At 40.8% G+C, this 21,848-nt stretch overlaps 1 protein-coding gene across 2 annotated transcripts in view; it reads left to right on the top strand.

The window, feature by feature from the left end:
• The window catches only part of LOC119425030 (uncharacterized protein KIAA0895-like), a 368,058-nt gene that overhangs the window by 124,833 nt on the left and 221,377 nt on the right, over positions 1-21,848 (top strand). For both annotated transcript variants that reach the window (XM_037692563.1, XM_037692556.1), the window contains one exon: positions 12,473-12,605. In XM_037692563.1, the coding sequence (XP_037548491.1) occupies positions 12,473-12,605 (133 nt within the window). The remainder of the gene's footprint in view (positions 1-12,472; positions 12,606-21,848) is intronic.

The raw sequence follows: 21,848 nt of genomic DNA, 5'->3' as shown, positions 1-21,848 counted from the left end.
TAGTGAACTAGACCTCCTACATCAATCTGTCTCTGAAGACCTTCAGGTGACAGGAACTGTTATTTCATTGATTTGAATCCAGAAATGCAAATTATCTCAACAAGAGACTATTTAATTGTATCCTGAATTAATCAATTGAAAGAACACTCTTCTTTTTTTATTATCATTACTATTTTACAATATCTTGATAATCAAAAATGTGTTTAGTTCATACCATTTCTATTGTTGAAAAACTCCACTCATTTAAATCCACTGTGAAACAGTATTAATGATTTTTAAACCTCATTAGACTTAGATCATACAAGTTAAATGTCTATTTACGAAGTAAGTGTGCATTTACTCTTCTGTCTGTGTGAGGAGTGGATTTAATGTCGGTCAAATGTCAGAGCACAAGTTATGAGAACGAAGTGCCTTGTTTTTTAAACTCTCAGACAGTAAATAAGAAACTGGCACCTGCAAAGTCTGTCATTTCTTCAAAATATTTTCCTGTCTGTACTAACCGTTCTTAAAAACATTTCTGCTGTCTGCTGACTCCTAATAACCCTCTGACATCATTAAAACTACACCCCTGCTGGTTGTGCTAACCAATCAGGAAGTACCACGTAACAGGAAGTGGATACCCTTTAAAAGTCAACACTTCTTGGAACTATTCAGTCTGCCCAGTCTTCCTGGAACTTTAAGTCTTACAGTCCAAGATGAGATTCAGTCTTACAGTGAGTCGTACAGGAACTTTCAGTTCTTACTGAATGTCAGCTTTGGAGTATGGAATTGGACCATGTGCCAAGGGTCCGTCCATTCCAGCGGAGTCACAGGGTGAGCTGGTGTCGAAAGAAGGGTGCCATTCTGGGTCAACACATCTTCCTTCATCCATCTAAACCTTCTCTTTAAATCTTTAAACTTTACTCCTTCTCTTTAAACTTCTATTCGCCATTAAATCAAGTTAAGTGCCTTCAGAGATGAATCATTCTCCATCAGTAATATTCTGTTGTTTTGTTATTTGAACCTGCCAAGTTTATTAATCAGAAACAGATCAGCAAACCAAGTGTACATGTTTTAATGTTACATTTTTTTAAATTAATTAAAAAAAATTTTTAATAGATGGCCTCCCTTCTCCTCTTACAGCCATCCTCTCCACACCATTATTATGAAATATTTATTCTAGTGATTATCTAGTGTAGTTTTTTTTTTAATAGGATAGAAAGAAAGAAAAGACAAAGTAAGACTCCAAAATACAAGAAACATACACAAAGAGAGCACACAGCAAAACACTCGGCCATTGTCTGTTCACTTGCAAAGAACATGACAAAACACAGCAACAAAATACATATGTATAAAGAACTTAAAATATTCATGGCTTTGCAATAAGTTTCCATAAATATATATACCCATACCTATGCCTATATACATACATACATACACACACATGAATATACATTCATATACATATCTATATATCTATATATCTACATATAAAGCCTACATAAGCATCCCTGCATCTATTTGTGTGTGGTTGTGAGCATGCATAAGTGTATAAGGCTTCTCTAATAAAACCTTTAATAGTAACCGTGAAGCAGCAGAGACCCGACCCCCAAGACCAGAGGCAGCCAAAAAAGGGGGGACCAGAGCCCAAGACCCCAGGAAGGACCCCGACCGCGGAGCCCCCAGGGCCACCCACACAGGACGAACCACTCACCCACCCCCCAGATCGGACCACAGGGGAGAACCGGAAGATCCCCACCAGCGACCACACACAGTGACCCCCCCCGGAGCCAACAGCAACAAACTCATAGGTGTAGATGAACAGATGCTCAGATATATTCATCAATTAACGCGGATTCCTCATTTTTCTGAACTGAATAAAACGTGCATTGAATTTAATGAAATGCAAACGTGAGACGTCATTTATGTTTGACCCATCAAAATGAATGCGGTCATTTATTTACAGAATCAAAGTTTAACATCAAACATTTACATTAATTTGGCAAATTATGAAAATAACAACATAAGCAATCAATCAGGAAAAATCATACGGCCATGATTTTTCCGTTGCTTCACCACAGACATTTATGAAACTGTACAATTATGATCTTTTACCCACACGGATGTGGATGAGCATTTTACACAGACATTTCTAAATATCTGGAAGAATATCTACTTGATAGAAAAGTTTAAAGATGAGAAAAGTTTAGAGGGAGTAAAGATGGTATGGGAGGGGAAGTGTTCACCAGAATTGACACTCTCCATCAGAACCCAGCTCTCCCCGGTACGCTTGGTAGGAAACTTGACTCATTACCTTTCTGAGGTTAATCAGCAGATATGGAGCTCCGTTAACGCTACCTGTCCAGCGTCTCCTTAGGATGCTGTGAATCGTCAGAAGTAGTGGCGAGTGAAAATGTTATAATCCCATGGAACTCGGAAGAGCTCTGTTGTCATGTCAGGATCATCCCGTCTCTCACAGAACTGTCCAGCACTAGGACATATCAGCACTGTCCGCGCCGCAGAACTTCTCCATCAGAACCCAACAGAACTTCTCCAGAGCTTCAACAGAACTGAGTAGTTTACAGATCTGAGCAGAGCCGAGTAAACCAGGAAGTACTGACATTTTAAAGAGCTGTTTTTCCGGTCCATCTGGGAGTATTCCCATTGGCCAGAACCAACCAGACGGGGTGTGTTTTGTGACGTAAAAGGTTAGAATGCAGCAAGAATTGTTATGGAAAGATCAGAAATGTTCTCACAGACAGAGAGAGTTTTGTGTTGGCGCGTTTCAGAAACAGGTGCAAAACCTCTATATTTATGTCTGAGAGGATTCTAAAAACATGACAGTTCGTTCCAACAACTTGTTTTGCGTTTGACTCCAACCTTGGACCAACTTACACTTGCTCATTCAAAGGCAGAAATCAGAAAATGCATAAAAATCTGTAACAGACCTCAACATGAATTCTAACTTTGCATGAGAAAAAATCATTACACAGTTAATAAAATTGATTAGTTCACTGCAACATCTAAAATGGTTTGAACTAAGACACTTTGATTATCAACATTTGTAAAATAGTAATGATAATAAAAAGAGAGTGTTCTTTTCACTTGAATCTTCAAGAAAGAAAGTCTCAGGATGGGTGAACCTGTATTTCTGGATTCAAATCAATAAAATGACAGTTCCTGTCCCACAAGGTTCTTAAGGTCAAGGGTTTTGACCTTAGGCTTAGTCGTGACACCAGATTAAGTTCACTACATAGGCCCCCGCGGGAACCCGTGGGAACCCGCCACACCGATGCAGTTCCAGGCCCGGGCACCGAGGCACAGGCACCGAGGACGCACCCAGGCCAAGGCCTGACAGGGCCAGAGGACCCGAGCCCCACCAGGCAGACACCAGGCCGAGCCGACACACGCCCAAGCGCCCAGCTCTCGACACCAAGGGCCCCAAGCGCTCCGACAGGCAAGGGCACACCCCACCAGGGGGCCGCGCGATAGGAGCGCGATGCCAAGCACCCCCAGTTGTATCAAAGAGGGGGCAGTCCGAGTCTCGGCCTAACAAATACCCATTCATACACAGACACAATCACACAGTCCCAGCCTCATTCTCACACTCACTCACTCAAAGACATACAATAACGATACATTTCATTCTTATTCCCGATACGCACTCTATACCCCCCTGATCCAAGACATGTACCCGTCCTCTACAGGGGGCAGCCCATGCCCAAACCCAGGAGGTAGACCCATTCATTCTCGAGCGGAGAGGAGCCAATATCCCAGATCCTGCCCTGGCCACGCCCAGCCGACAGGACACCCCCCGGCATGAAGAGGTCACGCCACCAACCACCCCCACACACTGCCAACAACCAAGCACGCGCCCACAACCGACTGCTCACCAGGCCCTGGCAGCCACCCCGGCCAGCGGGCCAACCATGGCACCCAAGAGCCAAGCTCAGGGAGTCCAAACAACCCCAGGGAGAGCACAGCGCCAGCACCGCCCACGGCAATCCCCCAGACCCCAAACCCCCACATAGTCCTGGTCAACACCCGACGGCCTGCCCTTCTCCCGGACCCCACCCCCGGAATGGCAGTTAGGGAACTAGGGGGGTGAGGAAAAAAAAAGAGAATAAGACCCCGACACATACACCCCCGCCCCTAGATGTGCTGTTGATGTGTGTTGTTGTATAGTGCCATTAAAAAGGAAAGAATAAGGAGCAAAGGCTGGCATGATGCCAGTTTCCCCTCCACCCCAACTCTATCCAAACCCTAGTGTCTAAATGCAAGCATTGTAAGTGAGTACAGGCACAGGGGGCGATAGTAAAGTCATCCCACCACCCATAGCTATAGTGCCCACCTCAAGTTCCTATATGTGAATGTCATGAGGATGTTATGAGTGAATGTCTAAGGTGTACAATAAAATTGAGTCCCAGGTGGCTATGGTCAACAGAGATGCAAAATTTTTGCGGCACACCCAAGCCCAAACAATCCTAAATGTGTGGAATTGAAATGAAGAGGGTGGATGTGCATGGTGAGGGATGGGGAGAAAAAACTGTGAGAGCAAATGCTCCCACAGGGAGTCAGCTCCCCCACTGACCCAACAGCCCCCCCCCCCCCCAATTCCCCAAGGTCCACCCAGGGATTGAGGCCAAGACACCTCTCCATCTGGACCGCCAGGCCCGCTGAGATCCAGACCAGAGAGGGACAGAGCCCCAAGGGCCGCCAGAAGCAGTACCAGCAGCCCACACACCCGAGGGCCACCAAGACCCCCACAAACCGCAGTCAGCCCGCCACCAGATGAAGCCAAACCCCACCAGGACGACCCGGCCAAGAGCGCCCGCCCAACCGCCGACAGAGCCAGGAAGCACCGGGAGCGAGCCCCCAGCACAGGAAAGGGGCCAGCCAGTTGGCCATGCACAGTCCCGGGCCGCCCCCAAGGACATCCACCCAGTCCCCACTCCAGAAGAAATACTACACCCACCCCTCATTCGGACATCTCTCAAAACACATAGCACACTAGACACCTAGGCTGGGTCAAACTACCCCCTCTTAGGGGCCAATGGTCACGCCCCCAAACACCCAATCCCCCAGCCCATGAACCCACAACCTACCAGCGAGCCGAAGGCCCCTGCCCAGAACCGGGCACCAGTGCGCAAGCCGGCCCAGAGCCCAGCAACCCACTCGCCAGAGCCCAAGATCCCCGATCCCCACAGGCCCAAGTCCGAGGACGCTCACCCCGAACCCACCCTAGCACAGCCAGGCTACCAGCTCAGTGACCCACGACCGCCGCCACAGACCACCTGAGGGCCCGCATGCAGCCACCAGCAGACATCCCCCAGAACCACCCAGGCCCTCCGCAGGGCGAAAGCAGTGCCCCCCTGCCCAGGTACCCTCAACAGCCCAGCCCCCCGGCAACCCCCCCGGCGCCCCAAACCCATACACCCGCCTCCACATCAAACTCAAGGCCCCACAAGGTCAGATCCCAGACTGCCCACTCTCACTATGTAACGGAGCCGATCAAAGGAGCCCAGAGAGATTGATCCAATGTGTCGGCAGATGCTGTTTCAAGACTAATATGATCTAACAGAAGATTTTTATACTGATTAATGCTAAGATTATTTTTATTTTTCCAATTCAGGAGTATGGTTTTCTTTGCGATGCATAAGGCAGTGAAAATCATGCGACATGTATTTTTTTCCAGGGTAACATCTAAGTTGGAGATTCTAGTCATTTTAAATGTTCTTAAACATATTTGAGACCAGGTGTTTTGGTCAGAATTGATTGATAAATCTGACTCCCATTTTGCAACTGGTAGCAACTGGTATTGGTGGGACAATTTAGAGTTACCAATCAGTCTAACATGCATGTTTTTGTTCTGTGGGAGGAAACCGGAGTACCCGGAGAAAACCCATGCATGCACGGAGAGAACATGCCAACTCCACCCAGAAAGGCCCCTGGACCGGGGTTTGATCCAAGGACCTGCTCGCTGAGAGGCAGCAGCTCTACCAGTTGCGCCACCGTGCTGCCCCCGTTGTTAATTAAACAATTAATATTCTTTGTGCTTGAACTAGCTGTAAGAATAATTAATTAGTAGTACGTCCGCAGCAAAGCTGTCCAGACATTACTATAATATATATATACATATATGTATATAAATAAATACATATATATGTATAAAAATATATAAATACATCCATATGTATATATATAAACACATACATATATATATATATATATATATATATATATATATATAAATATATATAAATACATATATGTATATAATATATAAATACATATATATGAATATATATAAATACATATATATGAATATATATAAATACATATATGTATATAATATATAAATACATATATGAATATAAATAAATACATATTTGTGTATATATAAATACATATATGTAATGAACCCCTTTTAGTTTGGACCAAAATCACCACACAAATGAAGAGAATAAAAATAATTGGACCGGTTCTGGTGTTGGTTCTGGTTTGGGTTCGGGTTCTGGTACTGGTTCCGGATCAGGGACAAGTCTATGAGATAGAGATCGGTTAGTGGTCGTGCAGGAGATTATGGGGAGCAGAAAAGTCAAATAAGAAGGACCACTAACCGTCTCAGATGATCCTGGGGGTTCTGGAGAGTAACGCAGTCCAAACAGATCCGGACCACTGCAGGAGGGGCTGAGTCCGGTGAGGGGCTGCAGCTGGCCGCAGCGACAGGTGGGTGGTGAGTCCGTTGAGCGCAGAGACGTAGTCACACAAGCCTGGGTCCAAAACCGGAGAACAGATGACAGGAGGTACCGGAGGAGAAGACGAGGAAGCGTAGTCGTGCAGGCAAAGGTCAGAACCGAAGACAGAAGACGTGGTAATCCAATGGGTCGAGCGAAAGACGATATCCAGGTAAGTCGTGGGTTCAGGAGCCGGGAGGTCAAGCCAAGAGGGAAGGACAGGAACCAGGAGAGGGACAGGAACGAGGAGACAGGTAAACTATGACAACGGGACATGAAAGGCTAAGGGGAAACTAGGCAGGATTAGTAGCGCGAGGTATCTACTTACAGTGAACTGTTTTCAACTACCGGGCACCGAAGAAGAGAAAGAGTGTAGCTTTTAAAGGGTGAGAGAGACAGGTGCAGCCAGTTGAGTTCAATCAGCTGCTGCTGGCTGCAGTCAAGACAAAACTAAACAACCGTGACATCACCCTCAACCAGCATGCAAAGAAGACAAACTAAAACTCATGTACATATAAACAAACATTACCTGAGTGGACAGAATGAATGAAACTTACAGAAAATAGCTATTGCAAACTTTAAAGGGTGATCAGGGTGACAGAAAATATAATCTATGGAACGTGATTCGTGACACATATATGTATATAAATATATAAATACATATATATGAGTATATATAAATACATATATGTATATAAATATATAAATACATATATGTATATAAATATATAAATACATATATATGAATATATATAAATACATATGTATCTAATTACTTATGAATATATATAAACACATGTGTATCTAAATATATATGAATATATATAAATACATATGTGTATATAAATATATATGAATATATATAAATACATACATATGTATATAAATACATATATATATATATATATATATATATATATATTCACACACATACATACACACATACATACATACATACACACAACTTCAAAATAAATTCTCACCCTGTACTGAAAACAGTTTCAGCGTCTCAGCGCCACCAGCTGGTGAGAGGTGGTGACGTCAATTTGAACCCCGCCCACTGGAACCGGTACTGAAAGCATAATGGAAACACAACCTGTACCTTACTGAGTAGAGTAGAGCCGTGCTGTACCGGTACTACAGGTACTAATGGAAAAGGGGCATAAGTCACAAGGACTCTTTTACAAGCAAGACCTGGTTTAAACAAAAACCATAAATGGGGTATACACAACAATAAACATTCATATGAAAGCATATAAAATGAAAAGTATATAAAAAGTTATATGAAACAAAATAAAAAAACATGCTACATTATAAAATGGTGTAACATACTAATAACAGGAACATATCTGCATTGACTTTTGCATTGAACAACAGTAGTTTAAAATACCTTAAGGAGGTCAAGGTCGAGAGTTTCAGATCTTTTTGCAAGCTGTTCCAGGTTACATGTGCAGAGTAAGAGAAGGCCCTTTTGCCAAATTTGGCCTGCACTGATGGGACACTGCAGGGAAAGATGTCTTGGGAGCATACATTATAGCTGCACTGACTGCGTGACATATAGGAGGAGATATATGAAGGCAACAAACCAAAAAGTGATTTAAAGATGAAAATGTACTAGGGTGAGAGTCTGCGTGAAGTTAAGGATGACAAGTTGACCAATGAATACAGAGTGCAATGATGAGTACGATAGTCACAGCCAGTTATGAATCTTAACGCACCATGAAAGATAGCATCCAACATCTGTAAGGTGGTTGCAGGAGCATTCATGTAAATAATGTCTCCATAGTCAATGGAGGGAAGGAATGTAACAGTTACAAGGTGTTTCCTAGCATTCAAATTTAGACAGGATCTATTTCTGAAAGAGAAACCCAATTTTACTTTCAATTTGTTCCACTCCACTCCATCCTGTCTGGACTCTCTATTTCACCTCTTTACCACATTCCCCATTTTCCTGAACAGTGGACCCCAAGTACTTGATGTCCTGCACCTTTGTGACCTCTGTTCCTTGTAGCCTCACTGTTCCACCTGTCTCCCTCTCATTCACACACATGTACTCTGTCTTACTACAGCTGACTTTCATTCCTCTTCGTTCAAGTGCACATCTCTACCTCTCTTACGTTCTCTTCTACCTGTTCTCACCACATACCCTGTTCTCATCCCACTCCCCTCAGGCAGAAGGATGCAGAGCATTAAGTCTAGAATCATTAGACTGAGGAACAGCTTCTACGCTGATGCTGTTAAACTCATAAATCCCTAACTAGGATAACCACTGTAGAAAAAAAAAACCTGTAATGCCACTTTGACTGGTGATATGTGCTGCTGATTATCTATGCTGCTGATTTCATGCTGCTGATTATTTTATGCTACTATGTTCATTCATTTGTACCCATCTGCTCACACAGACTCATCTTTAGGCTGCTGTTGTTACGCCGTATTGTTTTGCATTATTAGTGTTAGTGTATGTCTTAAATCTTTTAGTGTCTCGTTTGGCATTTGTTTAGCGTATATTTTAGATCCTTATATACTGTTTCTTTTTACTGTATATTTTTGCTATTGTCGGGTGTAACTGGGACCTGGGAAATAAAGGTGTGGCTACAGTGTAATATATCCTTACAGCAATTTGGTTTGCCATCAAATACCTGTGGAGAGTGAATAATTTACTCCCAGTTAGCTGACACACTGGGTGTGAAAGTGGGTAACTTGCACAGGAGATGAAGGAGGTGATGGATTCAGAGAATGAGAAAGAAGTGCTGACACTTTTTGATTGATGGCAAACATGATGCTGCCTAATTCCTTTGTATCAGAGCTTACTGTTTGTTGTTGCTTAATCATTTTTTGATGGGCAGAAACATTGCTTTGATTTTCTTATTTTAAGTAAGTAAAAGTTAGATGAACCCTTTTGGTGTCAGATGTACTCTGGGGTTTGTGGTCATGGCTGGACCGTTCTGTCATTTTTTTTTTTTTTTTTTGTAATAATTGCTTTTTTTTTAACCCAAAGTTTGTAGTTCTGAAACCATGTATAATCAAGGACACAGACTTAAAAAGGACAGTGGTTTATTTTTACAGGTGCGTGACAGGACCAAGGACTGGCAGACTTGCAGAACATGGAGAATGTTGAGTATGATGATTTCATATAAGGTGGCAATCATAAAAGTAATTGAACATAATCTTAATGTGATTATATTTTTTAGGCTTGGAGAGTGGCAGCAGAGGATTCTAGGCTCAGAGTAGTGATGGTTTTTTGATATGCGGCGCAAGTTCAGGTTGGAGATCAGTAGGTCTGGAAGGTGGCTGAGTCAATGATAATCTTATCTGTGATTTTACAGGCTGATGAGGAAGAAAACTACAAGGTAAAACTCAGGAGGTATCCTGTCCAGGTTCGGGGAAAAGGAGTTGCAAGGATTTTGCAAGGACACCACATAAGTAAAAAGCACAAGGTTTTTCACTGAGAATATTTGAATGCCCTCATCGGCAGGCTAGCATCAATTTCCGGTGTGACTTAGCCTTATACAGTGCATTCGGAAATAATTCACAGCACTTCACTTGGACTCTTTCTTGGCCACCTTCAGGACCTTCACAGAGTGTTCCTGAAGCCACTCCTTTGAGATCTTGGCCATGTGCTTTGGGTCATTGTCCTGCTGAAAAATTAACCTTCGTCCCAGTCTGAGGTCACGAGAGCTGTGGAGCAGGTTTTCATCCAGGATGTCTCTGTAAACTGCTGCATTCATCTTTCCTTCTATCCTGCCTAGTTTGCCAGTTCATGTTGTGAAAAAACATTCCCACATCATGATGTTGCCACCACCATCCTTCACTGTAGGGATGGTATTGAACTGGTGATGAGCGGTGCCTGGTTTCCTCCAAACATGATGCCTGGCATTCATGCCAAAGAGCTCAATCATTGTCACATCAGAGTTTTGTTTCTCATGGTCTGAGAGCCCTTCAGGTGCCTTTTGTCAAACTCCAGACGGGCTGCCATGTTCCTTTTATTAAGGAGTGACTTTTGTCTGACCACTCTACCATACAACCTGATTGGTGGATTGCTGCAGAGATGGTTGTCCTTCTGGAAGGTTCTCCTCTCTCCACAGAGGTATGCTGGAGCTCTGACAGAATGCCAATTGAGTTCTTGGTCACCTGCTTGACTAAGGCCCTTCTTCCCCAATCACTCAGATTAGAAGGCCAGCCAACTCTACAAAGAGTCCTGGTGGTTCCATACTTCTTCCATTTATGAATGATGGGAAGCCACTGAGCTCATTGGGACCTTCAAAGCAGCAGAAATGTTACTGTGGCAAGCCTTTTTAACATAAAATCGGATTCGCCACGCTTACATTCCAGATGTCTGAAATTGATTTATGACTAGACATATTAGTTATTTAAGATGTCTTGAATTACATTTTGACTAGTCAAAATGTAATTGTTCCTAGTCAAAATTCAATTTAAGTTATCTAAAATGTAACTACAGATAGTCAGACTACATGATTTTATGTTAAAAGGGCTTGCCATAATGTTTCTGTATTCTTCCCCAGATTTGTGCCTCAACACAGTGCTGTCTTGGAGGTCTACAGACAATTCCTTTGACTTTGTGCTTGGTGATTGTAGTGTTTGTGCTCTGACATGCTCTGTCAACTGTGGGACCTAATATAGAAAGATGTGTGCCTTTCCAAATCAAGTCCAATCAACTGAATTAACCACAGGTGGACTCCATTTTAAGTTGTAGAAACATCTCCAGGATAATCTCTGGAAACTGGATGCATCTGAGCTAAATTTTGAGTTTCATGACAAAGGTTGTGAATACTTACAAAAATGTGGTTCTATTTTTCTATTTTTAATAAATTTGCAGAAATCTAAAATAAAACAACATTTTTTTCACATTGTCATAAAGGGGTATTTTGTGTAGAATTTTGAGGAACTTTGATGTTTTGAACCACTGGCCATTGATACCTCAGAGGAGTCGACGGGGAAGAGGGCGGACTCCAGAAACCATCTCGTCACCATCAAACTAGGTTGGCCCACTATGAGAATGTGCTACTTATGTGACTGAGTTTGTTATGGCTCCTCGGACTGATGAAGTCTTTTGGATGAAAGTCGAAACGTTTCAACACACTAAAAAAAAACCATCTAGAGGACCTGACTTAACTTTGTTGGATAAAAATGTATGTTGTGCCATCTAATAACTGCCTAATGGAATCATATAGAATGTAGAGTATTAGTGCAATCACTGAACCTTGAGGAACCCCATGACTAACTGGTATAGGAAGAAGATTCATTAATGATATGAACAAACACATCTATCAGAAAAATATGATTTAAACAGTTTTGTAAACCCAATATTATGTTCAAGCCTCTGTATTGTACTTCATCAACATTTTTTGGGGCTGGAGCTCTTTGCTGCACCAGCTGAAGTTCAGGAATTGTTGAAAGCTGAAACACATTATTTAATGCATAACTTTTCCATTTTTTTGTGTAGTTAAATGTAGGTGATGACTGTTTGGGATCAAGATTGTGGTACAGTGTTTAGTGTTGATTCACCTTCTAAATCTCTGTACTTTCTGTTAAATGAAAGATAATTATTCTTCTGTTATGCAAGTTTTGTTTTTAAAGGTGTGAAGTGACAGATTTTAAAAGCAAGTAAAGCAGCAGCCATTTCAGTAAAACATGCCCACCCCCATCCCTACCCCCAAAAACAACAAAAACCCACTGAGGTTAAGAAGCTCAGCAAGCTGCAGAAATTCATGAATACTGCACATTTGTGTCTTCAGGTTGTTGTTTGTCTGTCCGACAAGCTGCTGTCACAGGCGATGATGGTGGTGGAGAACTGCCGTCCCACTCTTACCATCAACTTGGCTGGGGCTCGGCAGCACTGGCTAGAGGGAATGCTGAGGCACGAGATAGGTATGCTGAAGCTCACAGACATAAGACACTAGTACACGGCTGTTTGCGGGAATTTGTTCATTGAGTTCATAATATTTCTGTTATTGTCATATTGCAGCAGGATTCAGATCATTTGACATTTTGCCTTAAAACAAGTGTTTAACAAAAATGTGACAATCCACAATCACAGGCATCTAAATGGACTGTACTTATATTGCACCTTTCTGTCTTATAAAGATACACAAAGCGCTTTACAACACAATCGGTGCCCTCACAGCACTTTACTAGATCTATACAGAGACTAATTAGAGCTTTATAACATTCATACACCGATGGGACACACATCAGAGCCAGTGAGGGGTTCAGTGCAAGGGCATCAAAAACATCCGTAACGTGTGTGTGTGTGTGTGTGTGTGTGGGTGGGGGGGGGACACTGATGTGTGTAGGTACGCGGGCATAAAAAAAGTGTACACTAGTGTACAAAAAAGCAGCATTTCACATAGATTTCCTTTAATTCAACGCATTAAAACATGTTTCTCATCAAGTTTGTGTAAATTCAGCTGTGGGTTTTAGAGACATTTTAACTTTAATACACTTTAACACAGAGCGTCAGGTCGGCACTATTTGTGTTTATAGAGAAATAAAAAACATCACCACTGGACTTTTTTACTTGTGATCAACACTACTCATCTAAATGATGTTTCTCATGAAGCTTGAGGACAATAAGGTTTGGGGTAGAGATGCACCGATCCGATATAAATATCGGTACCGATATCAGAAAAACTTCTGGATCGAGTATCGGTGACAATGTGACAGATCCATTTTCCGATCCAACTTGCAGTGATTTCCAATCCATGATGCATGTTGGCTTCAAACTATGGAATGGATTTCCTGAATGGAGGCGTGTCTCATGAACCCAGAGTAATAAGACCCGCCTCACATTCAGGAAATCCAGTTCATAGTTTGCATCCAGCTGCAATGTGAGGACTGAGCGAGTAGCACTGTGGCTAACAGCTAACAAACTTTTCATCTAAACATGTCTGCTGTATGGAAGTATTTTACACTAGAAACACCACAAGATTCTAATACAAAACACACACTAAGCTACTTCATATATACTTTTTTAACAATCCAGCTTTGATCTTTTTCTTAAATGTACACATTGACTTGGCATTTTTCACATCACTCTCTAGACCATTCCACAATCCAACTCCTTGGATTGAGGTAGACCTTCCCTTCAGACTAGTTCTGAATTTTGTTTGACAAATATTTCTACCCCCTTAAGATTGTAACAACTTTGTCTTTTAACAAAATTTCTTTGGATATTTAATGGTAATGTGTTATTTTGAGCCCTATACATAACTGATAAAATACTGTAATCTACCAAATTATGGAACTTCAATAACTTCAGTTGATAAAATAATGTGCTTGATGGGTGACAGTAATGCTTTCTGGTGATAATTCTTACAGCTCTTTTCTGTAAAATAAAAATAGGTTTTGTAAATGTTTTACACGCTTTCCCCCAAACATCAATGCAATAGATTAAATGTGGAACAATGATTGTGTTATACAACATGTACAGAGCTTTATCATTTAATAATTCCCTGACTTTGTATAGAACTGCAATACATTTAGATATTTTTATTCTTACAGAATTTATGATTCTTCCATGTTAGCTGTTCATCAATGATTACACCCAAAAATTTAATCTCATTAACTCTACAAATCTCAACACCCTCACTTTTAAATGGATCATCAACAGTTCTCTTTTTGTTACTGAATATCATGTATTTAGTTTTATCTAAATTTAATGATCATTTATTAAGTTTAAACCAAGTTTGTATTTTATCAAATTCTGTCTTCATCAATTCCAACATCAGTTTTACATCTTTACCCAAACAGAAAAATGTGGTGTCATCTGCAAAAAGGACACATTTGAGGAGTCCTGATACATTCACTAAGTCATTCACATATAAAATAAATAACTTTGGTCCAAGTACAGAGCCTTGAGGAACTCCACACGTGATATTGCACAGGTCAGATCTTACACCATTTATTTGTACAAACTGTTTCCTATCTTTCAAATAGCTAGATACCCAGTGTAATGCTGGTCCTCTTATACCATATTTATTTAATTTTTCAAGGAGAATAGTGTGGTCAATAGTATCGAATGCTTTTTTTAAATCAACAAAAATACTAACACAATACTGTTTTTGATCGACAGCAGTAGTTATTTGTTCTATTATTTCCATGAGAGCCATTGATGTAGAGTTTTTTGCTCTAAACCCAGACTGACTGCTACTTAGAATGTTTTGTTTAGTAATAAATTTATCTAATCTGGTCACAAATAGTTTTTCTAGAATTTTTGAGAATTGTGGTAATAAGGATATTGGTCTATAATTATTTAACATACATTTATCACCATTTTTAAAGAGAGGAACTACCTTAGCTACTTTCATATTGTCTGGAAATATTCCTTTTGAAAATGATAAATTACAAATATATGTAAACGGCTCGATAACATAACTCATTATGTCCTTTACAAACATCATATCCATGTCCACCCAGTCTTTTGATCTCTTATCTGTAAGATTTTTTACTACATTCATTATTTCTTCTTTGTCAGTTCCATTAAGAAAAATACTGTTGTCACAACTTATAACTGAATGGTTCACATTATTGTCTACTTTTGGTATTTTAGCTGCAAGTCTTGATCCAACGTTCACAAAATGATGATTAAATCCATTTACAATATCATTTTCATCATGGATTTCATCATCATCCTTCAAAAAATATTGTGAAATACCTGTTTTTGCTTTATGACTTTTCAGAACACTATTTATTACTCGCCATGTTGCTTTCATATCACCATTACTTTTATTTAATAAATCACTATAATATTCCTTCTTGTGTTTCCTTATAACCCCTACTAATTTATTTTTATACTTCTTATATTTCTCTTCGGCCTCTTGTGTTCTCAATTTCAAGAAACATGTATACAAATAATTATTTTTTTTACAAACATTTCTCAACCCTTTCGTCATCCATGGTTGGTCAACAACATTTCTCTTTGTACAATTATTTTGCACACAATTCTTTTCATATTGAGCTCCTAAAATATTCATAAACTCATCATATGATCTGTTCACATCATCAACATACACGTCTTTCCAGATTTGTTTATGTAAATCATCTTTTAATTTGTCCAATGCTTTTTTTGATGTGTTTATTTATTTCTTAATTGTAAATTCTTTTGTAATGCTTTGATCTTTTTTATAAATGATGAAAACTGGTAAGTGATCACTCAAATCACTCATTAAAATACCTCCTATCACATCCCCATTTGTTATATTTGTGAAAATATTATCGATTATTGTAGCACTATGAGTTGTAATTCTTGTTGGTTTTGATATTAACGGATAAAGATTTAAACTATACAATGAATTTGTAAATGTACTGATGTTATTTGAATCTGTTTTATTTCTCAGGTCAATATTAAAGTCTCCACAGAAAAAAAATGCTTTTATTAAAACTTGTCCAATAGTTGTACGATTTTATCAGTGAATATTTCTATATTTGATCCTGGAGATCGATATACACAACTTATCAATATGTTTTTATCATTTTTTTTATTATTTCTATTGTTATTATTTCCATGATATTATCAACAATTATTGACATTTCATTAATTAACTTACATTTTATTTCATTTTTAACAAATAGAGCCACTCCACCACCTCTTTTGTTGCTTCTGTTCACATGATATAATTCATACCTTCCATGTGAACATTAGTTGTGTTTTCATCGTTGAGCCATGTCTCTGACAGTGCTATTATTGTAAAGGTTCTGTTTAGCTGTTTTAAATAATCTGTTATTTTGGATATATTTGCATTTAAACTTCTACTATTAAAGTGAATAATAGAGAGACCTCCATTTGTTATATTGATGTCATTAAACTGTTCTTCATTGTAATATTCACAGTCTTTTATTTCAGGGAAAAAATTTGTATCAATCACATCTTCAACATTGTATATTTTAAACTCTAAGTCTTCGTATGTTGCCATGTTTTAATGTATTTGTTCATTTTGTATCTTGTTAATTTCTTGTTTGTGAAGTTATGTCAATGCTTTATCATCTGTCCTCTCCTGAGCTCATTTTAGTTTTTCCAGATCCTTCAGGTTTTTTATTATTTTAGCCTGAGATCCTTCCTGTATAACTTGTCTATAAGTTTTAGTACAATATGAGAAAAAACAGTTACCTTTGTGGTGCAGCTGGTGCATTAATCAGAGCTTCTCTCACTTTATATTTGTTTTATGGTGGAGTTGTGGCACTGCGTTATCACTAAAAAAAGCTGCATGAAGGAATAACGTACGTTGGGTCCAGCATATTAAAAATAAACCTAAACCACTCGCCTTCCACTGAGCTTTTTGCTCGTAAATCCTTTGTGATATAGCAAGTGACGCAATGGGAAATTTTTGCAGCCATTGGGGTATTGGCTGGAAGTTTTTTGCAGAGCTCACTGGTCTAGTGCTTTCGCTTTTCATCTTCCGTGCATTTTCTGCTATTTCCAAAATACTGTACCGCAAGTTTATTTAACACTTTTGCAAACAACCGTGCTCTTGTTAAGATCTGTCTTCCCCAGAACATTGTAGAATTCGAATGACTTAAAGACGTAGGAGCAAGTTGAATCGCGCTGTCCTTCTCCATGCTAGCAGACTCCATTCAGATAAAGAGAGCTTACTAACTAGCTTGCTGTACGGTGGCCTAAACAGCCAAATTATACGGCGGCTGAGTGGACACGTAATGCGACATGCAGTACGCTCAAGAGTAGGAGCGGAAAAAAGCAGTGCATTTTTAATTTGATTTATATACCATACCATACCACTTTATTTATAAAGCACTTAAAACAGCTACAAGGCCAAAGCAACCAAAGTGCTGTACAGACAAAACAACAGGTAACACACCAAGCAAAATACAAAATGTGGTAAATCAGAATATAGACATAAAAACGATGCAGATAATGACGACAAACCAGTGTGGAGCATACAGGATCAAAACACAGACCATCTGGTGTTGAAAGCTACTGAAAAGTAGTGAGTTTTTAAACGGGACTTGAAAACCGAGAGGCAGGGGGCCTGTCTGACAAACAGAGGTAACTCGTTCCAGAGTCTTGGTCCTGCTACAGAGAAGGCCCTGTCACCTCTGCGCTTAAGACAAGCTCCTGGAACTGTGAGGAGCAACTAGTCCGCTGACCTCAGGGAATGTGGTGGGACATACGGTTGTAGCAGATCAGAGAGATGTGAGGGGGGGGGGGGACGACACTGTTCAGTGATTTGTAGACATACATGAGTATTTTGAACTGGATTCGAAAGTGAATCGGTAACCAGTGCAGTGAGGCCAAAACTGGTGTAATGTGCTCTCTTTTGCCTGTACTGGTTAAAAATTGGGCTGCTGCATTCTGGACCAGTTGTAGTCATGCAATGGAGGTCTGACTGATACCAAACAGGAGCGAATTGCAGTAATCAAGCCCAGATGTAATGAATGCATGTATTACAGTCTCCAGGTTATTTTTGGACAATATGGGCTTCAGTTTAGACAGCCGCCTCAGTTGGAAGAAGCATGATTTAACAATCATGTTTACATGATTGTTAAGCTTCAGAGAAGGGTCCATTATCACGCCCAGATTAGTGACTCTTTTTTTTTCTGACAGAGTTAGAGCAGAGAGGTCGATACAGTGGTTTGTGATTGTGTCATTGGGAGGGAACATGACTTCAGACTTCTTTTCATTGAAACAAGAAATTTAAAGCCATCCAGTCCCTGATGTCAGCCAGGCAGTTGAGCAGCAGTTGAATAGAGCATGTACCATTGTGTCTTAGGGGGAAGTAAACTTGACAGTCATCGGCATAGAAGTGGAAGGGCATGTTGTGTTTCCAGAAAATAGCACCAAGCGGCAGCAGGTATAAAGAGAATAGGAGGGGACCCAGGATGGACACCTGCGGAACCCCCATTTAAGCTCTGCCTCTGCTGAACTAAAATCCTTGATGGAGACACAAAAGGATCTGTCAGCGAGGTAAGATCTGAACCAATTGAGGGCTGATCCTGTGACGCCCACCCACTGCTCCAACCTAGCAATGAGGATCTCATGGTCGATGGTGTCAAAGGCAGCTGTGAGGTCCAACAGGACAAGCAGCACAGAATCACTGGTATCTGTGAATCTGAAGATGTCGTTAAAGACCTTCAGCAGGGCAGTTTCAGTGCTGTGGAGAGGTTTAAAGCCAGATTGGAAAAGCTCTAAGATGGCGTGATCCTTCAGGAAGCACTTCAACTGAGACTCGACTATTTTCTCCAGTAGTTTAGAAACAAATGGGAGTTTGGAGACAGGCCGGTAGTTGGAAACGACTGAGGGGTCAAGGTTTGGTTTTTTTCAGGAGAGGCTGGACAGCAGCATGTTTAAAGGATTTTGGCACCACGCCAGTGGATAAACTACTGTTTACTATATCAAGAATGGACGGACCTAGAGTTGGAAAAACCTCCTTTAGTAGTCGAGGGGAGACCACATCAAAGGGGGAGCCAGAAAGTTTCAAGTTGCACATGACCTGCTCTAGAGAAGATAGAGTGATGGGTTCAAAATGGTCAAAAGGAGCTACAGATTGAGGTGGGATGGATGGATCCTGAGTTGGAGGGAAAATGAGAGCCCGGGTGGTTGTAATTTTTTCCAAAAAGAAATGTAAGAAGTTGTCGCACAGCTCAGTCGAGGCTTCCAGAGGTGATGGTTCAGTGAGGTGGAGAACAGAGTTTAGGGTAGAGAAGAGGACACGTGGGTTGTGAGAGTTTGAGGTAATTATATCAGAGAAGTATTTGGATTAAGCAGCTTTCACTGTTTTTTGATAACGGCGCCAACTCTTTAAGTATTTGACAAGAGACCTGCAGCCTGTCTTTCCTCCACTTTCGCTCCGCCCTCCTACATTGCTGCCTAATGGCCTTGGTGACATCACTCAGCCAAGGTTCTGCTCTCAGTTTTGATTTTCTAGTTTTGACAGGCGCAACACGATCCAGAGTCTTTAAGCAGACAGAGTTGAACTGGGATGTCAGCTCCTCAGTGGTGGTGAGAAACACTGGGGCCTGAATTATCATTTCAAAGTTATAAACATCTGTGAAACGTGCGGCAGTGAAGTGGTTAATGGTCCGGGTCCTACGTGCAGGAATGCACGGCTTAGGAGTTAGATGGGTGAGGATGAACTCAAACCGGACTGGCATGTGGTCTTAAAAAACATTATCACCAATAACAAGATTATTAACAGTCATATCATGAGTTAAAACAAGGTCCAGTGTATTTCCACACTCTTGGGTGGGACCGTTTACATGCTGCGTTAAATTAAATGAGTCCAATAAATCTAAAAAGTCTTTAACCAAGGGCTTCTCAGGACAGCACACGTGCAAATTAAAGTCCCCAATAATGAAAACATTGCTCATATTTTGGTGTGAGTTCAGCCAAGAAGTCAGAAAACTCATTTATGAAATCCTTAGACTGAGGTGGGCGGTAGACGAGTGCAAATAAAGTCTGAGGTGAATGTCCGAGTTCAAAGACGCTCAGCTCAAAGCTGGCGTGGGAAACTGGGATGGGCAGTTGTTTACAGTCAAAAGTTGATTTGAATATTGTTAATAATCCACCACCGTGCCGGCCTGATGGTCACGGTGCGTTAAAATACAGACAGTTTGGTGGCAGTAATTCCGTCAAAGCGCTGAACTCACCCTGAGTCATCCAAGTCTCTGTGATGCACAGAAAGTCCAAATTGTGCTCTTGAAAGTAGTCCCTGAGGATAAAAGTTTTGTTGGTAACAGATCTTGCGTTGACCAAACACATCCGGATATTGTCCGAAGTAGAGCTAACAGCGGTGGTGCTAGCAGCGGTGGAGTTAGCGTGCGCTAATGGCCGCAGGTTTTCAATAACAGCTCCTCCAGGTCGGTCCGAGCTGCACTCCGGCTGACAACTCCCGTTGTTTACCTGGTCCGGGCACACAGGAAGCTGGCGATGGAGACCATGACCGCCAGCTGGAGAGGAAGATGCAGCGCGCAGAGCTTTAAGCTTCACCAGCTGACCAGCATGTTTTCCCCGGCGTCTGAAGCGATATCTCCGGGCAAGCAGGTGAGGAGCACAGCAAAGGTAAGCTGGCACGTCCGCCAGCAGGGTGGGGGAGGAGGGGGGGGGGGTCCAGAAGTACGCTCATATTGTTCCAAATAAGCAACTTCAGTGACAGAAAAACGAAGATCCAAAAGTTGTTGTCTGCCATACACCACAGTTGATGTCACAGATGTGAAATGCAAAAAACAAAAATAATCCGAACACCATCAGCAGAGGTGGATTGCAAGCCATGTACACGGGCGCCATCTTACCGGAAGTATATGCATTTAGAATCGATTCAGAATAATCAGGACTAAGAATCTAGATTCTTAAAAAAAAAATAATAATAATAATCTGCATCCCTAAATAATAATAATAATACTTATTTATTTCCTTTCGAACAGTTAAAATTTCAACAAAACCATAAACAAATTAAAACGTAAATATTTCCACCAAAATATTCTGGAAACAAAACAAAAATGTTAGAAAAGGGGAGCAAGAAGAAGCAAAGACTTATCCAGTCCTGTCCTTAAGTTTACATACAAATTCTGAACCAAATCAGTTTTGTAAAAAAAAACTAAGAACACAAAAACACCAATTGTAGACCGAAAAAAAAGTGTAGGTGGAAGCACAAGCTTATTATACAGGTCCTTCTAAAAAAATTAGCATATTGTGATAAAGGTCATTATTTTCCATAATGTAATGATAAAAATGAAACTTTCATATATTTCAGATTCATTGTACACCAACTGAAATATTTCAGGTCTTTAATTGTTTTAATACTGATGATTATGGCATACAGCTCATGAAAACCCAAAATGCCTGTCTCAAAAAATTAGCATATCATGAAAAGGTTCTCTAAAAAAGCTATTAACCTAACCATCTGAATCAACGACGTAACTCTAAACACCTGCAAAAGATTCCTGAGGATTTTAAAAACTCCCAGTCTTGTTCATTACTCAGAACCGCAACCATGGGTAAGACTGCTGACCTGACTGCTGTCCAGAAGGCCATCATTGACACCCTCAAGCAAGAGGGTAAGACACAGAAAGAAATTGCTGAACGAATAGGCTGTTCCCAGAGTGCTGTATCAAGGCACCTCAGTGGGAAGTCTGTGGGAAGGGAAAAGTGTGGCAGAAAAC

The sequence above is a fragment of the Nematolebias whitei genome, chromosome 2 (genome assembly GCF_014905685.2).
Source record: "Nematolebias whitei isolate Nwh7 chromosome 2, NemWhi1, whole genome shotgun sequence".
Taxonomy (NCBI): Eukaryota; Metazoa; Chordata; class Actinopteri; order Cyprinodontiformes; family Rivulidae; genus Nematolebias; species Nematolebias whitei.
Note: the sequence above shows the minus strand (reverse complement) of the source record. Positions and strands in the feature narration are given on the sequence as shown.